The sequence below is a fragment of the Hipposideros armiger genome, unplaced genomic scaffold (assembly GCF_001890085.2).
Source record: "Hipposideros armiger isolate ML-2016 unplaced genomic scaffold, ASM189008v1 scaffold_136, whole genome shotgun sequence".
NCBI classification, from domain to species: Eukaryota; Metazoa; Chordata; class Mammalia; order Chiroptera; family Hipposideridae; genus Hipposideros; species Hipposideros armiger.
In genome coordinates this window covers 1,461,711-1,485,996 of record NW_017731486.1, presented here as the reverse complement: position 1 = coordinate 1,485,996, position 24,286 = coordinate 1,461,711, and the positions used below count along the sequence as shown (strand labels likewise).

Below are 24,286 nucleotides of genomic sequence, written 5' to 3'. Positions count from 1 at the left end.
TGACTTAGTACAGTAAAGACGTATTTCATAGCGGCATCTTTGTGTGCAATGAATCTGTGAGATCATTTGTGCCCGACAGTAGGTTTTTTGGTTTTCTTTTTTTTTAAGATTTTATTGGGAAATTGGGGGAGGGGAACAGCCAAGTTGTTCTTCAATCTTCGTTATGGAGGGTGCCAATCACCATCTGGCTGCCCGTCGGTAGCTCATGGCCTCTAAGCTCAAAGTGCTGTGTTCAATCTTAGTTGCGGGTGGGCATAGCCACCATCCCATGTGGGAGTCAAACCAGCAGCCTTGTTGTTAAGAGCGCATGCTCTATCCACTGAGCCATCCTAGCGGCAGCTCAGTTCAAGGTGCCAAGTTCAGTCTTAGTTGCAGGTGGGCGTTGCCCACCATCGAACAGGCAATCTTGTTGTTACACCAGCTGAGCCATCCTGCTACACCAGCTGAGCCATCCTGCCACCTGTTGGCAGCTCAACAACAGCTGAGCTCAGGCGCAGTATCACTGGCCCATGTGGGAATGGAACCGGTGGCCCTCTTGCTCAGAGCTTGCACTCTGAAGCCAACTCTTAACCAACTGAGCCACTCAGCCGGCCTACCGACAGAGGGTTTTAATGCGCTCTTTTATTCCTATTCTCTTCAGTTGAAGAACAGATTGACTATTTATGTTTCATGTGCCAAGATTTGTTAACTGAGGTCCTTGAATCTCTTCAAGGCTTCAGGGTATTCCCAGAATTATATTCAAAATTGCATATGTACAATATAAAAAAAGAAAATGTTCATAGCTTTCAGGAGATTCTTAAAGTGGTTGATGGCTCTGAAAAGGTTAACAATTGCGGGGGCTTTGCTTTCCATTACACATACTAAGTTATTAAAACCCTGCTTTCATATTCAACAAAATACAAGGCACATTGACATTTTAGATGACAATAATAGCTTTTTGCCTTAAACTTACAGAGGAAGAACGTATACAAAAGTGAAAGTGGAAAAGAAGTACTTTAAGCAATGCTATAGAAGTTTAAGGAAAGGTATTACTTCCCTTTTAGAGGGAATTTAAAATTTCTTTTTGTTATTTTGGTTTGGTTTGAACATCTGTAGTGTTGAAGTGATGCACTATGAGGGTAAGTTAGAACATTTGTTTATGTTGACCCCTCTGCAACTCATGAAATAACTAAGTATAAAAAATTTTCCTTGGAAGCTCATAGTTATGTAAATATTTTTTACCAGCATGGCTGCAAGGCAGCACAGTCATTCCTGCCATTCCTACAAGTTGCTATGCATAAGGGTGGTCCCTATGTAAATATTTATTTTCTGTTTCTGACAGGAAAGAAATCTAACTTTAAACAAGAAGAAAGTAAAATTGTCATCTTGGTGTAATCCCTTGCTCATATAATGAGTGGTTTAGTTGTCCTATTTTAGGGGAAAAAATGGTAACATAGGATTTTGCTTTTAACAAGATCTTTCTAGGTTTTTACTTCTGCTTTGTGAAAAGAACATTTAAAATATGGATCAATATTGTGCTTTTACTTCAGAAATCTCAAGACCCATTTTGTATTAACAACTAAAAAATCCCTTATTGGCTTGTGAGTACTTGGCTATATTTATGGTCCTGGTTAGGATGATATAAATATTATATTTCATGAAAATATTCAAACTTAGGTTCAGAGATCGTTGATGCATTATTTTAGCACTTTACTGGTAATCTGAATAGTTACTTAGCACTTTTATGTACTAAATCGACAGTCTGCTTTTTTATTCTAAAAATTGATTTAACTATTAAATAAATCTTAGATTTTCTGAAATAAGTTGAGATTTCAAAAAAGTTTTTATTTACTCTAGTTTTTAAAGTATATTTTGTCTTAAGTTAAAAATATAAATAGCTCAGATCACTTCAGGGCCTTCTTAATCACAGTAAACTAAAACATGAAACTGTTTTCTTAATCAGTGCTAATTAAATTCTACATTAGTTTCTTACTACAGCTATCTTAATTTGTTATTATACTAGTAATATTTTGGTTTACAATATACAATGTTTCCTCTTACAAACATTACCTTATTTCCTTACAGTGTTTTTTCCTCTTCATTATACACCCCAGTTCTTAAAAGTTGTGACTCTAACTCATTTTTGTCCTGTTTTGCTTCAGTTAACACCTCATGAAAATCTTTGAAATTAATGTCCAAAAGTAATTAGTTAGGCCTGATGTAATTTAAGAGAAGAATAAGTCATTGTTCCCCAAATGTTTAATGCAGATGGAAGAGCTGCTAAAATTTGTAAGTGGAGACTAAAATTTGTTTTCACTGGCTGTTTTTGTTTCCTGTGTTGAATTATTATACTAAAACAAAAACGAAGATTTCATTGGGACATGTGGAAATTTTCAAACATAAAATAGGGAGAAATTTTCAAATATAAAATAGAAAGAATAAATAGTAAAATAACCCTCCATTAACCTATCACTTAGCTTCAAGTGATCAACATGGCCCGTCCAGTCTCATCTATACCTATCCCCACCTTACCCAGCAGGATTATTTTAAATAAATTCACTGGGGAACTTGTAAAGTAAGGATTAAAATTTTATTACTAGGTTTATATAAGAAATGGGTGCCATTTCACATGTCTTGGTAGTTCACATATATACATGAACTTGTATGCTGTTTTTATTTAGCCAAAAGAGTAAATTCTGTTCTCGTAGTGTTTCACTTAAGTTTATATTATTTTCAGAGCAAAAGTTTACCAATCAGCTAGAATTGAAAAGAACAACATGATAATATGATTTTGCTCAGATATGTTTGTTCCAAGTTTGAATGTTTGCCTGATGTCCCCCTTAAAGAGTATTAATATGTCAAAATAGATTTGTATAACCTAACATAATTATAATTATGTTTATTCTTTTAAATAAAGGCTAATTGAGGATACTTTGTATTTTATATTTGTTTTTAAATACCCATTTGACCTAAGTAAAGGTTGTAAAAGTGGTATCAGCATGGGTATAATCTAACGCTTTGGTAATTACTGATGCTTATGCAATATGCATTTACTTAATTAATTTGTTCTTATATTCTTGGGTTGTTTTTTATTTCTTAGATCAAGCTATTATAAATATTTAGACATGGTTTAATTTAATATTTAAGAACATCTGTGTTTTGAGTATTTTTTTAATTGTACAAATATTAAATTGGGTTTTACATCATACTACCCAAATAAATTAAATGTTTACCATTATAAAAATATTTCATACTCAAAGAAAATTGACAGAATACACAGTAGAAAAAGGAAAGTAAACCATTCATAGTCCTATTTTAAAAACACAGACTACTCTTAATATTTTGATATAATCCTTTCTAGGTTTTTATTCTATGTTTAGGTGATTTTTAACAACTATATTATATATACAACTTTTGTGGTCTGCATTTTCCACTAGCATTATTTTATATTTCTTTGTAAAAAAAGTATTTTCGTTTTAGAGAAGTTTAGTATTAGCTTAAAAATAAAATAGAGATATATACTTTCAGAGTTAGAAGAACTATCTTCTGTATTACTCTCTTTAATACCAGCTTGTATTTATATAGTGCTTTATATATATAGTGCTTTATATTTTTCAATTCTGGTTTATTAAAAAAAATTAATTCATGGACCACACTGGTGTTTCAAAGGTGAGTTATTCCCTTACCTCTCAATGCATTTTTAGGGGGTCAGATTTATTGAAGTATAATTTATATACACTACAGTTCACTCTTTTTTAGGTCTACAGTTCTGTGATTTTTGACAAACAGATGCTCATGTAGCCACCACAGTCAAGACAGGGAATATTTTTATCACCCTTAAAGGTTCCCTCATGACCCTTTGTAGTCAAAACTAGCCCCCTCTGCAGCCTGAGTGTCTCACTACCACTGATTTGATTTTTGTCCCAATAGTTTCACCTTTTCTAGAATGTCATATAAACAGAATTGTACAGTATGTAGCCTTTTGTTTCTGTCTGGCTTCTTTCATCTAGTATAATATTTTTGAGGTTTATCCACGTCATTGCATATATCAGGTAGTTCTTTCCTTTGTATTGTTGAGTAGTAGTCTGTTGTGTGACTGTACCACAATATGTTTATCCATTTACTAGCTGATGGACATTGGGTTGGTTCCAGTTTTTGGTGATGATGAATAAAGTTGATATTTACTTTCACATACAGGTCTTTGTGTGGACATATGTTTTCATTTTTGTTAAGTAAATACCTAGGAGAGGGATTGCTGAGTCACCAAAGCATTTTGATAGCCATTATCTCACTTGGTTTCCAAAATCTATAATGGTAAACCCAGCAATACCATCCCCTTTTTATGACTGACAAGTTGAAGCTTGGTGTTACATGGTGCAGCTTATGGGCTAGACTTGAATCTAGATCCTATAAGTTCAAGTCACTTGCTGTCTACTAGACTATAATGTTCTCAGTGATGATGTTTCCCTGTTTTAGCAGCAGTGCTAACAAATCTGTCAGCTCTTGGCAACAGAGAATAGAAATATTTATCAGTAGCTGAACACCTGAATATAAATAAGGTTTTTTTTTCAAGTTAGTAGTTTCCATCTCTGGCCTGGAAATTTGGGAAATTCATAAAATAAATTTTTACTCTTAAAGTGTAGTCTTAATCTTAAATGGATAATACCTGCCCCCATTTATTTGGCATAGAGGATAAAGACCTCACCACAACCTTAGTTATATAGAGAATAAGATTTTCTGTTAAAGAAGATTGAACAATTATATAAAATCTCTGTCAGGGGCCGCCTGAGTGGCACGCTGGTTAGGAGTTGGCTTGGGACGCCAGCTCTGAGCAGCAGGGCCCTGGTTCAGATCCCACATGAGGGCCAGTGATGCTGCGCCCAAGCTGAACTGTCGCTGAGCTGCCAATAGGTGGCAGGATGGATCAGCTGGAGTAACATGAAGATTGCCTGTTTGATGGTGGGCTATGCCCACCCACAAGTAAGACTGAACTCACCACCTTGAGCTGAGCAGCCACTTGGATGGCTCAGTGGATAGACCATGCACGCTCTTAACAACAAGGCTGCTGGTTCGATTCCCACATGGGATGGTGGATACCCCCACCTGCAACTAAGATTGAACACAGCATCTTGAGCTTAGAGGCCAGGAGCTGCCGACGGGCAGCCAGATGGCAACTTGCGCCCTTCACAATGAAAATTGAAGAACAATAACTTGGCCGGTACCCTTCCCCAATTCCCCAACACTGTCTCCCTCCCCCAATGCCCCAATAAAATCTTTAAAAAAAGCAAAACCAAAAACAAACAAAAAAAAAGAATTTAAGGCCTATTTCTGAATTTTGGTACATAGAATGTATTATTATGAAGCTATTAAATTATGTTGACAGATTTTTACCATAGGAAATTTCTTATTTTCTTTTAGAGCAGGAGAGTATACAATCATATTTTGTTAGACATGCATAGGAACTTAATTAGTGTGTGTGGGGGAATTGGGGTGTTTTTTTTCTTGTACTCTAGTAAATATTTTTCAAAGCCTTTTGTAATTGAAAAAAAAACCCTAAATTTTTTAAGGCATTACTTCTATCTTGACTCTAGCCCTTTGGCAAAGCCTTCCCACTTACAGAAGATTCATTTATATCCCTTTAACTAAAACAACTAGTAGTAAAGATTTCTTAAGTGTCCTGAAGAAAAGATTCTGATAATTTAAATGTGATTCTTGATTTATCACAAAGAGTGAAATTTTGAGTTGCTTTTTGTTTTTATTTTTTATTTTTTGTATTTCCAATACTTTGGTTCAAAGCACTTTAGAAATATTTTTTGTATTTAGAAACATTCATCCTAACCACAGTTTGCTTGCTGTCAAAAAGAAAAGTATGTATTTCTAAATATGTTTGTGACCAAACATTATTCAATAGAGTGATTTTGAAAGACATGTTAAATTGAATAAAAAAGATTAATTACTTGATGTCCTGCACATGGCTGTTATTCATAATTATTTACACATGGAAATCTATTGTTTCCATTTTTTCTTGACGTAACAGTCGTCATAAAGCAAATGATTACCATATATTTTTGCTCTCTTGATTTGTAGTTAGGTTTTTAAGATCCTAAATGTCATATATTAAATTTGCCTGGAATTTTCTCCAGGAAAGTAAGTTAAGTGTGTTTTTCACAATTGAAAAGGCACTAATGGTGACTAAAAAGTTTGTTTGAGGATCTCATTTTCCATATTTCCCAATCTCCTAAAAAGCATGCTGACATGAGTTATGAAGAATAGAGATTTTAAAAATATATTCTAGGCTTATTTACTTTGTAAAATTTCTTAATTTATGTGATTAAGTTTTATCAAGACAAAGATTTTTTTAGTCTTTTCTGTAGTAAGATTAAAGAAAAAAAATATTAGCTAGCATATTGTTAGTTGGCATTCAACCAGTTTTAGCATAAGTCTTTTTAATAGCATAGTGGTAAAGTTTATCTTTAAGTCATTTACCCCATGTCTCAGCTTCCTATAGCCTCTCAGTTTGTAGTCTATCAGTAAATTATAATCATTAAGTACATTACTACTGTGCACTATTCTATCACACTGACATATAAAAGTATAGGCATCTATTAAAAGGGTGTGAAATAGATTTAATCTAGAGAGCTAGATAATCCAGGCAAGTTCAAGCAACTTTTAAATAGTCATAGTTTTAACCTTCCATTAGTTAGCAGTAATCTTAGGATATCACTCACCCTTTCATTCCAATTTAAAATACCTCACAAACACCTGACAGTAAAAGGCATAATGAATGCTTCAGAAACTCAGATTTCTCTAATGGAAACCATTAAATTGGCATTCATTTAAAAATTATTTAGCATAATATATGGTAATTCATTTAACAGGCTACCATTTGGAAGCTGTGATAGGAAAAAGGAGAGACATATTCTTTGAATAAATTTGTTACTTTTCTAATTCTCCTGAGGTAAATAGATAATATAAATATAAGCACCTAAGATAAGGGATATTTTTTATGTAAAATGTAAATTAAAATTTAGAAGAAGCTTTATTTTTTGTGACTAAGTGGCAACCTTTATAAAACTGAAAGCCAAAAAGTATCAATATCCTTGACTCTGATAGTATTTGTAAAAAATGTGTGCTCAGAAAATGTGTTCTCACTCCAAAGACAGGACAGACAGGTTTTTATGGAGAAACAAGTCACAAAGTATAGATTTGGCAACTGTGTTTTTCTAGATTTCCAAATAAGTGTGAACTTGTCTGAATCAAGCATCACCAGATGCTTTTATGATGAAGCATCTATATACCTCTCAGTAAGTCTCTGTCTTTGTAGCCACTCTCTTTATATGTATGGTATCTCATAATCCAGGGAAAGCCAAGTAGGCAGTGTTGGCTACAGAATTTCCCTTTGAGTTTGTTTAGGAATGGCTGGCTGATGGCAAGGGCTAAAGGAATTACCTTGAATCTTCATTTACGAAGCAAGCCGTATTAGCTTTCATGGAGTAAAAAACCACCTCAAAGTTTAGTGGCTTAAAACATCCATTTATTATATTTAGCCCTTGTTTCTGTGGGTTGGCAATTTGGGCCTATGTCAGCTAGGTGGCTTTTCTGGATTCATTCTTGTGTCTGTTGTCAACTGCTGGTTGATGGGAGGCTGGATGAGCTAGGAGTGCTTCAGGTGGATCAACTTGCCTATGTAGCCTTCTTCCAGGCTACATGTGGCAGCTGGGTAAAATTCTAGGAGAAAGAGTGGAAACACTCAATACTCTTGAGGCCTAGACTCAGAATAGACATGATATCACTTCCTCCAAATTCTGCTGATCAAAGCAAGTCCCAAGATCACCCTATATCTAAGGGGTCTGGAAATAGACACTGCCCCTTCACCAGAGAAGCTGCAAAGTTACATTATCAAGAGGGTGTACATTGGGAGGAGAATAATTGCTGCCTTCTTTGAGAACAGTCTACCACACCAAGCACACTGTTTTAATATGTTGTAAATCAATGAAAATAGCAGTTTTTATAAGATGCCTTTGTTCACACTCTATATATTGAAAAATCACAGCTCTCACTACAAAATTTGAACAATGACTCTAATAGCTGAAAAGCAGATTTGTGCTTGTACTAAATTATTTTTCAAGGTGTTATGGGGTGGTAAAGTTATGGGTTATAAAATACATTGTTTTATTTCATAAAATGTTTCAAAATAAGATAAAAGCATCTAAAATATGTTCACTGAATGTGTCCAAAAGAAAATATAAATCTACTTGACATTGTAGGTATTTATGTTCCTGCAAATAGTTAATGATCTTTAATAAAAAAGTGTATCAAGGGTAAATTACTATAAATGCAAATATTGTAGTTTTTTACTGCAAAATATTAACTTTAAATACAGTTATTTGGAATATTAAGTTTGAACATCTGTCTTATTTCTAGGAGCTCTGCCAGTGCCGACCTGGTGAAGGAAATTGTTCCTGCTGCAAGGAGTGCATGCTGTGTCTTGGGACCCTTTGGGATGAGTGCTGTGATTGTGTTGGTAAGTAGACATGTAGTAAAGTTTCTTAATATTTCTTATCACAGAATCCTTGACTTTAAGAGACCTCAAAGAATATAAATGTATTTTATATGTATAGACTAGTGTGTGTATAAGATTTAGTAGGTATATAGAACATTATATTATTGCATTTGCTTGTGTTGGATGGTATTTACATATATAAGTATTTTTATAGAAAAAGGTCTAGGAGGAAATTAAAAGTGCTTATTTGTGGGAAGTAAGAGGAGGAACAGCAGGGGATTTCTTTACTTTTATTTTTAATTTTTTATACTGTTGAATTTTTTATAAGAAGCATGTATTATAGTTGTGAATAAAAAATAGGTACTTAGCATATTAAAAATAGATTATCTTCCTTTATATAAGACTTCACTAAAAGATCCTTGAGAAACTAAAAGCTCTTTTTAAGGGCTTTCAGAGGAACAGTTTCCAAGATATATTAAGTAAAAAAAAATTAGGTGTAAAAGTGTGTTTATAGAATGCTATCATTTAGCATTCTACAATATTTATGTAAGTTAGAAAGAAAACTTACATACATAAATTGTTGCTGGGAGAAACATTCATCATCCTCTCTCCAACCAGTTAACTCTTTTTCATCCTTAAAGCCAAAGTGCAAGTGTCTCCTTGTCTCAGAAACCTTTCTCATTTGACTGAGATAGGATCCTCTATGGCATAGAGTCTATGCTATTCAGATTGTCTGCTTCTGTTAGATCATGTATTACATGCTACCATAATTGTTGTTTTGCATGTTTCTTCCAATAGAGTATAAACTCCTTAAGAAAAGGCCTGGTATCACATTGATCTTTAAAAATGAATCTCTATTAGTATCAAAGTGGATATATGCACATAGTGCTAAAACAATCCTGTGTCATGCTTCTTCCTCCCAATCCTTTGATCTTATGCCATAACCACTTTCTTTCTTTTTTTTAAAGGTTTTTATTGGGGAATTGGGGGAGGGAAACAGCGTTGGGGAATCGGGGAAGGGGAACTGACAAGTTGCTGTCCTTTTGTTCTTCAGTCTAGTTGTGGAGGACGTCACTTCACTGGCCTATGTTGGTATTATCATTGCACTCTTCCCAGGCGAGGCAGATTGGTCGCTGGCCTCTGGACAGCCACTCATGACGGCTCTTGGAAGCTCACGCTGGCTGCCGGCTGTTCACACTGGCTGACGGCCACTCACAGTAGCTTAGGCAGCTCACTGCAGCTTCACTGCAGCCAACGCTGTCGCCGGCGGACTCACGGCAGCCTAGCTCCAGGTTGAGCTGTTGTTCACCACCTTAGCTGTAGAGGGCAGTGTCCCTGGTCCCCATGTGGGATCTGAACCGGGGCCCTGTTGCTCAGAGCTGGTGTCCCAAGCCAGCTCTTAACCAATGCGCCACTCGGCCAGCCCTGCCACAACCACTTTCATCTTTTCATTCTTGTATTACTTCCATAATTCTAAATACTATCTTTATATTATTCTCTTGATTCTTTGATTTTAGAAGCTATCTGTTGACTTCTTATAGCAGATGATGATTTCGCTGTCTTACCTCGTATCTTTCCAATATAGTTTTATCACTATTTCTAGCTAAATCAGTAATTACTTTGGGGCAGCTGGGTGGCTCAGTTGGTTAGAGCGCGTGCTCTTAACAACAAGGTTACTGGTTCGATTCCCACATAGGATGGTGGACTGCGGCCCCTGCAACTAGATTGAAAATGGTGACTGGACTTGGAGCTGAGCTGCACCCTCCACAACTAGATTGAAGGACAACAACTTGACTTGGAGCTGATGGGTCCTGGAAAAAACACACTGTTACCCAATTAAAAAATAAATCACTAATTACTTTAACAATCCATTGAATAAATTAGTATTATATACTAGTTTGATGCATGACACTGTAAACACTAATTTATTAACGAATAATCCTATTTGTCATTTTGGAGAATGCTTCCTGAGAGAGTTCCTAATCTTATAGGCTTTGTATTATATTAATGTTTAAAATTTTGCTTTCATTTTTAATTTCTAAGAGCTCTTCTCTGACTTCTTTTTGGAGAACATACTTTCTTGTTTTGTAGATATTTTTCTTATCTTTCTGGAACTGTTAATTATAGAGTTTGGTTGTTGAAGTTTTTCCTTCAACTGTTTGCATTGGTTCCATTTCCTCAAATGTCTCGTGATCCTGGGCCATCTGTTGGTATGTAAAGTTAGTCACTCTAATGCTGACTGGAAGCCCAGTGCTTGTACACAGGACGTGGAATCTAGTTTGCCTTACTCTCAAATGATTGGAAGATGAGCTGGCTTTTTCATCGAGGAGAGGAGCCCTCTATCTCAGTATCTATAGATCTTTCCCTTTAGGATTGTACAGTTTTTTCAGAGAAGGGTCTTTGAGTTTCTTGCCTGGGGTGGGGGTGGGGTAAAATATGGGTGGCTGCAAATGTTCTGGGATACTGGGGGGTGATGTTCAGTATTCAGTAAATATACTGTCATTTACTTCCTTTGTTTCTTTCCATCTTCAGTTCCACTCTCTACATTATTTGGTGTTCCCAGTCCAAGGCCTCTTTGGTTTAATTTCTCTAGAGAATAGCCCTCATCTCATATAATTGTTGTGGGAGAAGAGAGACAGGGACCTAGATGTGTAACCCTCAAAATAAGCTTGCCTCTGCAATACCTGGTGTCTCCAACTCCAGTTTTTCCAGAGTTCTGTGGTTACATCTGCCTGGGAGGGAGACTGCTGTCAGTTACATTTAGCTCTTAGGTTCTTCCAAGGTGGAGTTGGGGTTTCAGTTTCTTGTTTTTCCTTATTGTTTTGTAGTGAATTCTGAAAGAACCAGGACAGAAGAGTCTTTTCCTCTCTCATCTTAGATTCATCTTGGCATCTCTAACAGCTAGTATAGTGTCTGACATATAGGAGGTACTCCAGTGTTTTATTACTTTCAAATAAATGAATTCTTAATGCCTTATTCTCCCAAGATGAAGTTTTTTCTATGCCCTCGATAGCTATAATTTTTTTACTATGTTAACTGAAATTTAAACAGCTTTGAATTATTTTACAGCTTTAAATGTAAGTTAATATGTACAATTGAAGTAAAAAAGAGAAAATAAGCATATTAACCCCTTATATACATTTATAAGAATTTAATTTAAACTTGGATGCCAAATGCACAAATGCACTTTTAGCATTGCCTAAAACGTGTGTGTGTGTGTGTGTGTGTGTGTGTGTGAACCATCACACAATGCTAACAATGGCATTCGGCTGCTGCTTCTAGGAAAGCAGGTCTATAATTCTACTGAGAAAGAATAATTATACATGCACATATCTCTATAATTTTATAAGCAACTTGTGTTCTTCTGAATTAGTTCCCATTAAAAAAAAAGATTTACCTTTAAGGATTTAATACCAGTTTTAAACTTTAAGTCAGTTCATAATGTAACTTTATCTTCCATTTTAATTCAGTTAATCTTCCTATTTTCTAGGGTAAAATTTATATATTCCAGTTCTTTTTGTACAGCAATACTATTTGTCTAGTAGGCAGTTCTCATCTACATTAGGTTTTCTTGATGTCCTTTGTAAACCTGTGGCCACTCCTCCCTTCTAAGTTGAAACTGCTTTTAGTGATGCTAAGTTGAAACACTCCCCATACTTTTCATGGGTGGGACACAGATCTCCAAATTAGAATAGCCTTTCCCTCCTGTATCATTCTGCGGACTTTTAGTACATACTTTGTCTAGCAAGCTTTCTCTTCCAGCTGTTTGTATAATTAGTTTCTCTTTTCTGATTTTCCTCTTAAGATAAGAGTAATCACCATAGTTCATTTTCATCCTTGCTGTCCAGTATGTTCCTCATATCCTGTGGTTTTTGGAACTTAGATCTTTACCCACAGGTTTTGGTTTTTGGGTTTTTTTAGTTTTTTTTTGTTTTTAATTTTCCAAATAAACACAAAATAGAGAGCTCAGTGAACTCCTATGTACCTATTCCTCAGCTTCAACAGCCATACTTGTTTCATCCATTCATCTGTTTGTCTGTCTATCCTCCCTTTGTTGCAATGTAGTATAAATAATTTCACTACAATTCCAAAGTGCTTTAGTTATGCATCTCAAAAAAAGAGTCAACTTTCTTACATAATACATTGTCATAACCACACCTAAAATAATTAACAATACTTCCTTAACATCTAATAACGAGTTCATATTCAGATTACCCTAACTGATTAAATGTTGGTTATAGTTTAGTCAAATCAAGATCCCACTTACTGTATTTGGTTGTTAGGTTTCTTAAGTTTCTTTTATTCTAAAACAATTCCTCCTCCCCTTACCACATTTAAAAATTCCATTGACTTGTTGAGGAAACTAGTGAGTTGTGATGGGCAATATAACCACATTCTGAATTTGGCTGATCGCTTCCTATGGTTATTTAACTTGTTACCCTATCCTATTTCCTGCAGACTGGAAGTTAGAGCTAAAGGCTGATTAGATTCAGGTTCAGTTTTGGGGAGGTGGGGTACAGTGGATTAGTATACACATTAATAATATCTAGTTGCCTTCCTTTCAATAATGCTAAGATTGATCGGTTGATTCAGATTGTGAAAAGTCTGATCCCTTGGTGGTAAGTTCCCCATGAGTCCTTTACCTAGTGGCTTTACCCTTCATTAATGACCATTGCCATTGCTGCTTTTTAAAAATAATGATCTTCTATTATTTGCATTCCTTCTGTACTTATTAGCTGGAATTATTTTATATAAAAGCACTTTCCCACATTTACTAGAGCCCTTTGGCTTACCCTAAAATAAAGGATAAATAAACAAAATGTCAGATAAATATTGGGTTGTCGGAAAAGTCATGATGCATTTTTGCAATGAAAAAAATAGAAAAAATACATCATGACTTTTCCGACAACCCAATACTTAATTCTTTGTCTTTATCCATTTTCAGAATATTGACTTCATGCCCTAGCAAATTCCAGTAGGACTCGATACATTTTTACTTTGCTTTTTTGGTAGGGTTTTTTGTTTTTGTTTTGGATATGGGTGTGGGTTTTCTTTTTTAACTATCATTATGAACTCGTGGCTTTTAAAAATGTATTTTGTGTTTTAATCAGTTGCTGTCATTATTCTTTTAGCTCAAATTGCCCCATCTTTGGTTAGTAGGAGCCTTTTAAACTTGGCTTTTGTGTCCTTTTGACATGACTTCTATCATCTTTGTTAGCTTCAGACAGGCTGTCCCAGGCTCATCCTGCACATTTCTGCCTCATCTCTGGAATTAGCCATTTCTCCAGGGAGCATTGGCTACCTTTAGAAGAAAATGGTAGTTAAAGACCTCAATCTCAGCACTAGGGGTACTTGTTGCTACTATTGGGTTGTCGGGAAAGTCATGACGTATTTTTCTGTTTTTCAACGCAAAAATGCGTCATGACTTTCCCGATGGTCCAATACTTCTTTTCTAGCTCTTTTCAGTGAGCAGAGCTAATAAATAGCTGCAAGGGGAAACCTTTGAGTTTGTACTAATATTGCCAATTCAAATTTAAGATTACAGGGTCTTTTACTTGTTTCGATTTTATATCTGTAACTCTTTTATTAAAGCTGAAAATTTTGGTTCCTAACAAAATTAATATAAGTATTAATATGTTTTATTTATAATACATCTATAAGACTATTAAATGACAGTTAAGATTGCTTTGTCCTTGAATATATACTGAAGAAGTAAGCCCACATACTGTCTTCCAAGGTTAATTGGAGTAGTTTTCTGTGAGTGGTTATCTAATCAACTTGATGTAAAATTGGGTTCTTATTATTAGCACCATGCTCTAACCAACTGAGATAACCGGCCACCCCAATATTAGGTTCTTATGTGTTAGTTTATTTTCAATTTTTAGCGATTATTAATTTCCTTTTTAATTTATTTTAGTGTTTTAATTATGTAAAATATTTACATAATTAAAAAGACAAATGTATATAACAGTGATAAAACAGATGGTTCATTTTTATATCTGTCACCTCCACTCTTTTCCCTCCCTCAACTATAGATAAGGTGACAGCATAATTTATTGTCCAAACTAGGAGACTTTTTTTTTTTTTTTTTAGCTGAGCCATCCTGCCACCTGTTGACAGCTCAGCAGCTGCTCAGCTTGGGCTGGGACTCGAACCGCTGTTGCTCAGACCTCGCACTCTTGAGCAAGCTCTTAACCAACTGAGCCATTCGGCCGGCCCCAAACTAGGAGACTTTTGGTAGTGAAACCAGGACTGTAGGATAAACCTGAACCAAAATTGACGTGAATTGGCTCAAGAAAACTGGGACAAATGGTTCCATCCTACCTCTAGCCATTTTTTTAAAAATTTAAAGAAGCATTTATATTTGTTAGACAAAACATCTACTTGTCACATAAAACTCTGTGCCTCTTGCTTTTTCTTTTCTTGCTTTCTTTTTTTTTCTTAATTGAGTGTCCTATAACTTCTTCCAAATAAATATCACGTTTTTGGTAGCTACATAGAACCCTGTTGTTGGCTGTAACACGTTATGTACTCATTTGTACATAGATGGACATTTGGGTTATTTCCAGTCTTTTACCATTACAGATAACACTATAAAACAAAAACAAAAACCTTGTATAGGTCATTAATTCTAGGGAATATTGCTAGGTATTGTCAAATTATCCTCCAAAAGTGTTATATCGTTTGCATTCCCACCAATGCAGTATAACAGAGTGCCTGGTTCCAACAACATTACCAAGAAATTATGTTGCCAAACTTTTGTTGTTACCAAACTTTTGGATTTTTGTTAATCTGGTAGGTAAGAAATGGTATGAAAATGGTAATTTCCATTTCTCTTCTTACCAGTGAGATTGAGCATCTGTTCATAGGTTTAAGGACTGCTATTTATATTTATTTTTTTGTGTCAATTGTTTGTTCATCCTTTTGCCCATTTTTCTAATGGATTGTTGATTTTTTACCTATTATTTACAAGTTTAAAAAATATATATTAGAGATATAACCTTAATATCTCTGTTGTAAATTACATATTTTTCTTTTTTCCCAGTTTGTTTTTTAACCTTGCTTTGTTATTTTTGATCCTGGAAAGTATTTTTTTGTTTGTTTGTTTTTGGTTTTGGGGTTTTTTTAGATTTTTTGGGGGAGAGGGGAACATTGTGTTTTTCCAGGACCCATCAGTTCCAAGTCAAGTTGTTGTCCTTCAATCTTAGTTGTGGAGGGCGCAAGCTCAGCTCTAAGTCCAGTTTTTGCTTTCAGTCTAGTTGCGGGGTGGGGGGGGTGTAGTCCACCATCCCACACGGGTGTTGAACCGGCAACCTTGCTGCTAAGAGCAAGCGCTCTCACAAGCTCAGCGACAGCTAAGCTCGGCACAGCTCTCTAGCCCATATGGGAATTGAACCGGCGACCCTGTTGCTCAGAGCTCGCGCTCTTAACCAACAGAGCAACTCTGCCAGCCCCCAAATTTTTTATTTTGTTTAGTCAGCTTTACTGGTGTTTTCTTTTATTACTTCTAGATTTTGAGCCATACTTAGGTTCCTGCTCCCACTCCTTGATAGGTATTTCTATGGTTTTATTTGTTTATTTTTTACATATACATAGCTCTATAATACATTTGGACTTTATCCTGATTTATGTGTAAATTATGTGGATCCAGTATTTTCTTTTTCAAACAACTACCACTATTTATTTAAATTTTATTTATAAAGTCCTAAAATGATTTATTTAGAAGTCTGTTTTTCCCCCACAGATATGAGATGCCACATTTATCATATAAACTTAGCTTTATTTCTGGTTATTCCATTAGTCTGTGTCTATTCATGTATCAGTACCACACTGTTTTATTTATAGAATCCTTATAAATGTTCTAATATCTAGTAGGGGCTATGGCTCCTCCCCACATTCCTCTTCTGCCCAGAGTATATTAATTTCAATTAAGTGTACACACATACTAGGGTTGATAAGAGGTTTCTTTTCTTTTTTGTAAAGGACTTTCTAACCAAGCTTAGCTCTTGAAAACTGATTCTCCAACAAATTATTAGCATATTAAACAAAAAGAACACTGACTTCTTTTTTCTTAATTAGGCTGTATTTTTTCTGAGATTTTCTGCTCTAAAGGACAGAAAGAGACCTTTGACAATAGGTCTGTTAAGTTTTTGTGTAATTGAAATGCTCTTTTTTGTATCCTGAGTCTTGCATTAGACTGGACTTTTAGGATAATGTGAAACAAAAACAACTGGGTCTGACCTTTTAAAAGGAGCCACTAACTAGAATAGCAACTTCGTCTACCTAAACTAAGCCTAACTGAAACTAAAATGGCTTCCTGTTTTGACTTCTTATTTACTTGCCTGCTTTATAGTTTCTCAGGTTTTTTTTGTTGTTGTTTTGTTTTTTTAAAGATTTTGTTGGGGTATTGAGGGAGGGGAACAGCGCTGGGGAATCGGGGGAAGGGGAACAGACAAGTTGCTGTCCTTTTGTTCTTCAGTCTAGCTGTGGAGGACGTCACTTCACTGGCCCATGTTGACATTATCATTGCGCTCTTCCCGGCTGAGGCAGTCACTTGCCGGTCAATGGACAGCTGCTCACGGCGGCTCACGGCAGCTCAAGCCAGCTGCCGGCCAGCCCCACTGCAGCCTACACCGTCGCTGGCGACTCATGGCAGTCCAGCTCCAAGTCAAGTTGTTGTTCACCATCTTAGCTATAGAGGGAGCAGTGTCACTGGCCCTCATCATGTGGGATCAGAGCTGGCATCCCAAGCCAACTCTTAATCAACGCGCTACTCTGCCAGCCCATATAGTTTCTCAGTTTTAATTCCCTGTTTGTGGCTGTTGTTCAGATTTTAATCCCTTAGATTAATTTTACCTGTTCTATAATTTCATATAAATTGAATTATATAGTACCACTTAGTGGCTTAAAATGTATTTTAGAAAAACATGAAATGATGCATCATTTAATAATACACTAACTAATTTAAGAAATTGTAACTTGATCCATGTTTAATGCACATTTAAAAACAAATTAATGGCAAATGTTAAATTATAAGAAAAAGATGAATAACTTACACCAATGAAGATAAAAACATAGCAACCATCAACTTTTTCATCGTGGAACACTATCTCATAGAACACTAGAAGTCAGTGCACTTTTTGGATACTGTTGACTTGGGAATACTAGAATTTTCCTGGGACTAAGGTCACTTCCAGTATTTAATGAAAGTATTATAAGCTCCAAGACTAGGCTGGGAAGCCTGCTGAGAAGTTGCTTAGCAACAACAATTTGTTGACTCATTTTTCCACACCATCTCATAGATCCCAGACCATACCCTAGTGAGTGAAGAATAGAGGCTTATGAAAAAGGCCAAAGAAGATGGGAGTGATTGCAAAACCCAGAAAAACAAGATCCCACAGCTATGTACTTGATAAGTGGAACACAACCCTGAACCCTGCTGAACAAATGTTTGTTCTCTAATTCTGTTCCTTTATTTGCCTTGCAAATTCCTTGAAGTCTGACTTTCAGTTAATGGCTATAGTTCTAGTACCAACTTGATTGCATCTTCCTTTAGGGACATCCTGCCTTTTTGTTATGACTCGGCCCCTTGTATCTCAGATCAGATATAGGTATATCAGTTGGCTCCATACAGAATGGATTTCTGTCGTCCTTCACACCAACACATTATTACTTTATAATATTAAAGAACAAATATGTGCTAAGAGTTCAACTAAACTACTAGTGTGTTAAATGTTTATTTATTTATTTTTTAAGATTTTATTGGGGAATTGGGGGAGGGGAACAGTGTTGGGGAATTGGGGAAGGGGACCAGCCAAGTTGTTTTTCTTCAGTCTTCGTCGTGGAGGGCGCCAGTGACCATTGGCTGCCCGTCGGCAGCTCATGGCCTCTAAGCTAAAGGTGCCATGTTCAATCTTAGTTGTGGGTGGGCGTAGCTGCCATCCCATGCAGGAGTTGAACCAGCAGCCTTGTTGTTAAGAGTGCACGCTCTATCCACTGAGCCATATGGGCAGCAGTTCAACTCAAGGTGCCGAGTTCAGTCTTTAGTTGCAGGTGGGCATAGCCACCATCCCATGTGGGAGTCGAACCCGGCAGCCTTGTTGTTAAGAGCACACACTCTATCCACTGAGCCATCCAAACGGCAGCTCCGCTCAAGGTGCCAAGTTCAGTCTTAGTTGCAGGTGGGCGTAGCCACCATGGAACAGGCAATCTTGTTGTTACACCAGCTGAGCCATCCTGCCACCTGTTGGCAGCTCAGCGGCAGCTCAGCGACAGCTCAGCTCAGGCGCAGTGTCACTGGCCCATGTGGGAATGGAACCGGTGGCCCTGTTGCTCAGAGCTCGCACTCTTAAGCCAACTCTTAAGCCAACAGAGCCACTCAGCAGGCCCTAAATGTTTATTTTTAAATCCTTAATGACAAATATAATTTTCCTTTCTTTTTCTTTTAAAATGCTAATTGTTCTTCCTTTAAGAAAACTATGCAAATTATTTGGGGATATCATGGTCTCCCCCAAACATAACCATTGTAAATGTTATATTTGATTGAATATATACACTAGATTGGTATGCCAAAGGATATACGAGTATGCTTTTTGTTGTTGGGTTTTATTTTGCTAAAGATGTTTGATTGGGTCCAGATGTTTATAATTGTTACCCAACAAATACTAAGGACACCGAAGACTAGAGTCATATTGCCTTTTCAGAGTTCACTTTTAAAGCTGATGTATTAATTTAGAAAACTGATAAGAAACAAAACTGAGTATAGGGCCAGCCGAGTGGCTCAGTTGGTTAAGAGCATGAGCTCTGAGCAACAGTGTCACCGGTTTGATTCCCACATGGGCCAGTGAGCTGCGCCTGAGCTGAGCTGCCAACAGGTGACAGAGTGGCTCAGCTGGTGAGAGCACGTGCTCCTAACAACAAGGTTGTGGGTTTGACTCCCGCGTGGGATGGTGAGCTATGCCCACCTGCAACTAAGATAGAACACCGCACCCTGAGCTGAGTGGCCATGAGCTGTGATGGGTGACTGGATGACAACTAGACTGGGAGCTGAGCTAGCTGCGCCCTCCACAACTAAGATTGAAGGACAACAACTTGGCTGTTCCCCTTCCCCAATTCCCCAATACAATCTTCAAAAGAAATAAAATTGCATAAATAACTGAGTATAGTTTATTCATTGGGACAAATAGCCCAGGACCTAATCCCAAAATGACCCCAGTCACAAGTGTTTTCTACTAATAATAGTAGCTTCCTCCTTACAGTGAATTTTCTTCAAGGACAGTCATTAAATATCCTTCTTCTTTGCCTTGAGCCTACCAAAAGTTGTTAGTTATGTCAAATATGAGTCATAGTATAATATTCAGGAACAGTTTCAATAACATTTTTTCCCAAAATAAGCTGTTAGATAATTGTTTGCGTTTTTATTAAGGTAAGTTTTTTGGGGTTTTTTGTTTGTTTTGTTTTTACTGGGGAATTGGGGGGATTGGAACAGTGCTGGGGAATTGGGGGAAGGGGAACAGACAAGTTGCTGTTGCCTTGCTCTTCAGTCTAGTTGTGGAGGATGTTGTTTCACTCGTCCAAGTTGGCACCATCATTGCGCTCTTCCCGGGCGAGGCACATCAGTCGCCGGCTTCTGGACAGCCGCTCACGCTGGCTGCTGGCTACATATGGTAGCCCATGGCAACCCACTGCTACAGGGTCTGCAGTCTACGCCGTCGCCGGCGACTCACAGCAGCCCAGCTCCAGGTTGAGCTGTTGTTCAGCATCTTAGCTGTAGAGGGCAGTGTCACTGGCCCTCATATGTGGGATCCGAACTGGGGCCCTCTGGCATCCCAAGCCAGTTCTTAACCATCGCGCCACTCTGCTGGCCCATGTGAGTTTTTTTTAAGTAGCCAAAATGGAATAGTAATCACTTAACTCTGAGGTGTTTCTTAGAGAAACTGAATAGTAGTACCTTTACTCCAAATTAACCTTTAAAATTTTTTCTTTTTATGATACCCTTGGGCCATTAGGTTGATTTAACTTTTCTGACTCTTAAAATGGTAATTGGCCCCAAATTTCTAAAGCAAATTGCTTATTATTTAAAAGTCCCTTATGTTGTCATAAAAACAGGTTTGGGATTGCATTATAAATAGTTAAAAGTTGTTTTGCTTTGGTATTTGTATGTGACCTCAAATACGAGTTCCCAGACAATGCAAGAGGCTGGTTTTGATTTAAAGGATTTTTAAAAACCACTCATATGCATAGTTCACCTTCCTCATCCAAGAAGGAATTTTTAATTTGTTTGTAGTATATGTCTATATATCCTCTACCTTTAAAAAAAAAAAGTTTAAACAGAGTTCCTGCCCCAGTAGCAATGAGCACACCTCATACCCAGATTTTGGTTTCTAATACCATTCTCCCAATAAGAAGAGCTGGGGTGCCTTAGAGAAATATCTGTTTCTAACACTGAGGCAGGAAATACACAACATAAGCCTGGAATATATTATAGTGCCAAAAGTAAGGAAGCGCTAAAAAAAATTGCCCATATTGATGTGTGTGTATGTGTGTATGTGTCAGATTTACACAGAAGCTAACTGAAAGAGCCCCAGTGGTCAAAGCTGGGAAAATTAAGCAACAAAATAAAGTAGTATTGGATTATAACCCAGAGTGTAAAATAAATATTCATGAATCCATACTGATATAAATAAATAAATTAATGGAGAAGAGTCAAATCTTCCATGCAGAAGAATAAGAAATAACTTATATAGATACTCTGCCATCAAGAAGGGGAACATGTAACTCCACACTCCTTAGGTGTGGGCTACTGATAGTGACTTCCTTCTAAATGGTACAATATGAAAAGGGGGGGAGGAATCAGTGGAGATTCCTGAAATTTCAGTGGAGAAATCTGAAATACACTATTTCAGCCAGGTGGTCAAGGTCAATATCAACAGTCGTAAACCTTGTTGATAGTATGTAACATTGATCTGATGTGATGAAAATAGTATTTCACCTCTATCATCTTCCTCCCAATAACCCTAGCCCAAATTGTATAATGAGAAAAGCAGACAAATTCTAAAACTGGGGTATCCTACAAAATACCTGACCATTACTGCTCAAAACTGTCAAGGTCATCAAAAACTAAGAAAGTTTGAGAAATTGCCCCAGCCAAGAGGAGCCTAAAGAGACATGATGACTAAATAATGCAGTGCAGCATCCTAAATGGGATCCTGGAATAGAAAAAGGACATTAGGTAAATACTATAGAAATCTGAATGAAGTATGGACTTTAGTTAATAATAATATATTAATATTAGTTCATTAATTGTAACAAATGTGACATACTAGATTATTAGATTATTATTAACATAGATGTTAATAATAGGGTAACCTGCGTGTGGGGTGTAGGAGAACTCTCTGTATAATCTTTTTAATTTTTCTGTAAAACTGTTATTAAAAAGTCTATTAAAAATAGATTAAAGAGGGAAAATATAGCATGGACAATATGATCCTATATAAAAGAAATATCTATCCAATGTATCTTGTTGTCAGAATAAAGATTTATTTGAAAGAAACCTTAGGATTTTTAATGGAAGTGCACTAAATCTACAGATACATTTGTGGAGAGTTGATAGTTTCAGTATTGAATCTTCCTACCTGTAAGCATGGTATTGTTTTCTTTTTACTATGTTTATGTCCTTGATGTCTATCAGTTAATATTTATCATTGTCAAAATAAAGAAATTAAATTTAAAATGGTTAACAGTTCATTAAACAAAGGACAGTGGTGTTGCTAGTACTGTAAAAGTTAGGAAAACAGAATGAGACTCTACTGTTGAATGAATTATAGACGTTTGTAACTTGATGCTTCCTGAAAGATGTCTTAAAGAAAACAAGATCCTAACTTCTTAGATCATGCAGTCCATGTATACTGTGTGACTCACTATAGAATTTTGTCTAGTGAAACAATTGTTAATTCTTTAAAATATCAGTATATGGGCCAGCCTAGTGGCTCAATTGGTTAAAAACTCACTCAAGAGTGTGAGCTCTGAGCAACAGGGTTGCCGGTTCGATTCCCGGCCCAAGCTGAGCTGTTGCTGAGCTGCCAACAGGTGGCAGGATGGCTCAGCTAAAAAAATAATAATAATATAATATCAGTATAGCAGTGTCTAAATTGGATTAATCTAGTCAGTCAAGGGATATTTTGTGAAAATAATAGTAACTAATGCTTATATAATATCTTTTATATATCAAACACTTTTCATGTATCAATTCATTTAGTCCTTACAACAAACCTAAAATGTGTGAGGGTATTATTATCCCTCTTCAGAAGAGGAACTGAGACCAGAAAGTTTAAATGACCTAAGGTCAAACAATGAGTCTAGAGGAAAGCCAGGATTCAAGCCAGATAATCTGGCTATTGAATCCATGCTCTGTGACCCATTACATTATATGGCTTTTTGTATGTTATACGTTATATGTTACTCAGCTTCTTGTGAAGATGAAGATGGTGTCATTCTAAAATCATACAACACAGTAGCTTTCATTTGTAGCCATTATAACTATCACTCTTAAGCTAGTATATGATGTTGGATTTAATTAATAGATATTTACAGCTACTGATTATTCGTGACCTCTATAAAGATAATTGGTACTGGGGACAAAGCTGTATTAGGTGAACTCTAAATTTTCTCTTTGGATTTAGCCAGACCATCTGAGAACTGCATTCTTAGATGGCATTGTTGTGGCCCTTCTTAAATCGCCTCTGCCCTACAATACTTGGCATTATACATTATAACTGTGATAGCTCATGAGAGGACAGGTGGTGGGGAGATTTATTTTTATGTTTATGAAAATAAGGCATGGGTTTTAAAAGATTAAGGAAAGCTACTCTAGACAATGGGATGTTCTCGTTTTTCAGTTTCTGTCATTTGTTTCAGTGGTGTCCTTTTGCATCACTCATCTTCTGCATATCATCAAATTGTTTCCTTTTTGATAATTTGTAGTTTGAAAACAATAGTTTTATTTTCAGAAAAAGACAATAATAGTATTAATTTGATTCTTTTTAAAACTATATCCACTGGAGGTTATGATTTACTCCCTGTATTTATGTGGGGGAAACTAAGAGGCAGAGATGAAAACTTCTGTCTATGCTTGTACCCTTCTCAAAATGGCATCTATTTGGTCACATGCTCTGTATCCCATTGCCTTTTCTGTAATTGTAGGACACATTCTGCTTTAGGGATCTAGCTACAACGGCTACAGTCTCTTCCCATCTGTTCTTCTAATGCAGCTGTTTTCAAACTTTTCTTTTAACCTCAGAACCCTTTTATTCTCTGAAAAGTTTAATCTTTAGTGATCTGTTGCTATGGTTGAAGTATACAAAGAAATTCCAGCCGCACACAGCTGTGTAATTGGAAAAGAGAAGAGTATTTTAACAGCCTTTTCAGATAATTGTGAATGTTCTTGGATACTACACCCAAATTGGACAAGTGGTAACTTCTTAAAGGTTAGTTACAAAATAGAATCTAAAACCCACTTCTGGGCCGGGCGAGTGGCTCAGTTGGTTAAGAGTTAGCTTAAGAGCACGAGCTCTGAGCAACAGGCCCTCTGGTTCGATTCTTACATGGGCCAGTGATGCTGCACCTGAGCTGAGCTGTTGCTGAGCTGCCAACAAGTGGCAGGATGGCTCAGCTGGTGTAACAACAAGATTGTCTGTTCCATGGTGGGCTACGCCCACCTACAACTAAGACTGAACTCGGTACCTTGAGCTGAGCTGCCGCCCGGATGGCTCAGTGGATAGAGCATGCACTCTTTTTTTTTTTTTA

At 36.5% G+C, this 24,286-nt stretch overlaps 1 protein-coding gene across 9 annotated transcripts in view; it reads left to right on the top strand.

The window, feature by feature from the left end:
- TWSG1 (twisted gastrulation BMP signaling modulator 1) overlaps nucleotides 1–24,286 on the top strand; it is a 63,225-nt gene that overhangs the window by 14,145 nt on the left and 24,794 nt on the right. For all 9 annotated transcript variants that reach the window (XM_019649989.1, XM_019649985.1, XM_019649984.1 and 6 more), the window contains exon 3: nucleotides 8,404–8,503. In XM_019649989.1, the coding sequence (XP_019505534.1) occupies nucleotides 8,404–8,503 (100 nt within the window). The remainder of the gene's footprint in view (nucleotides 1–8,403; nucleotides 8,504–24,286) is intronic.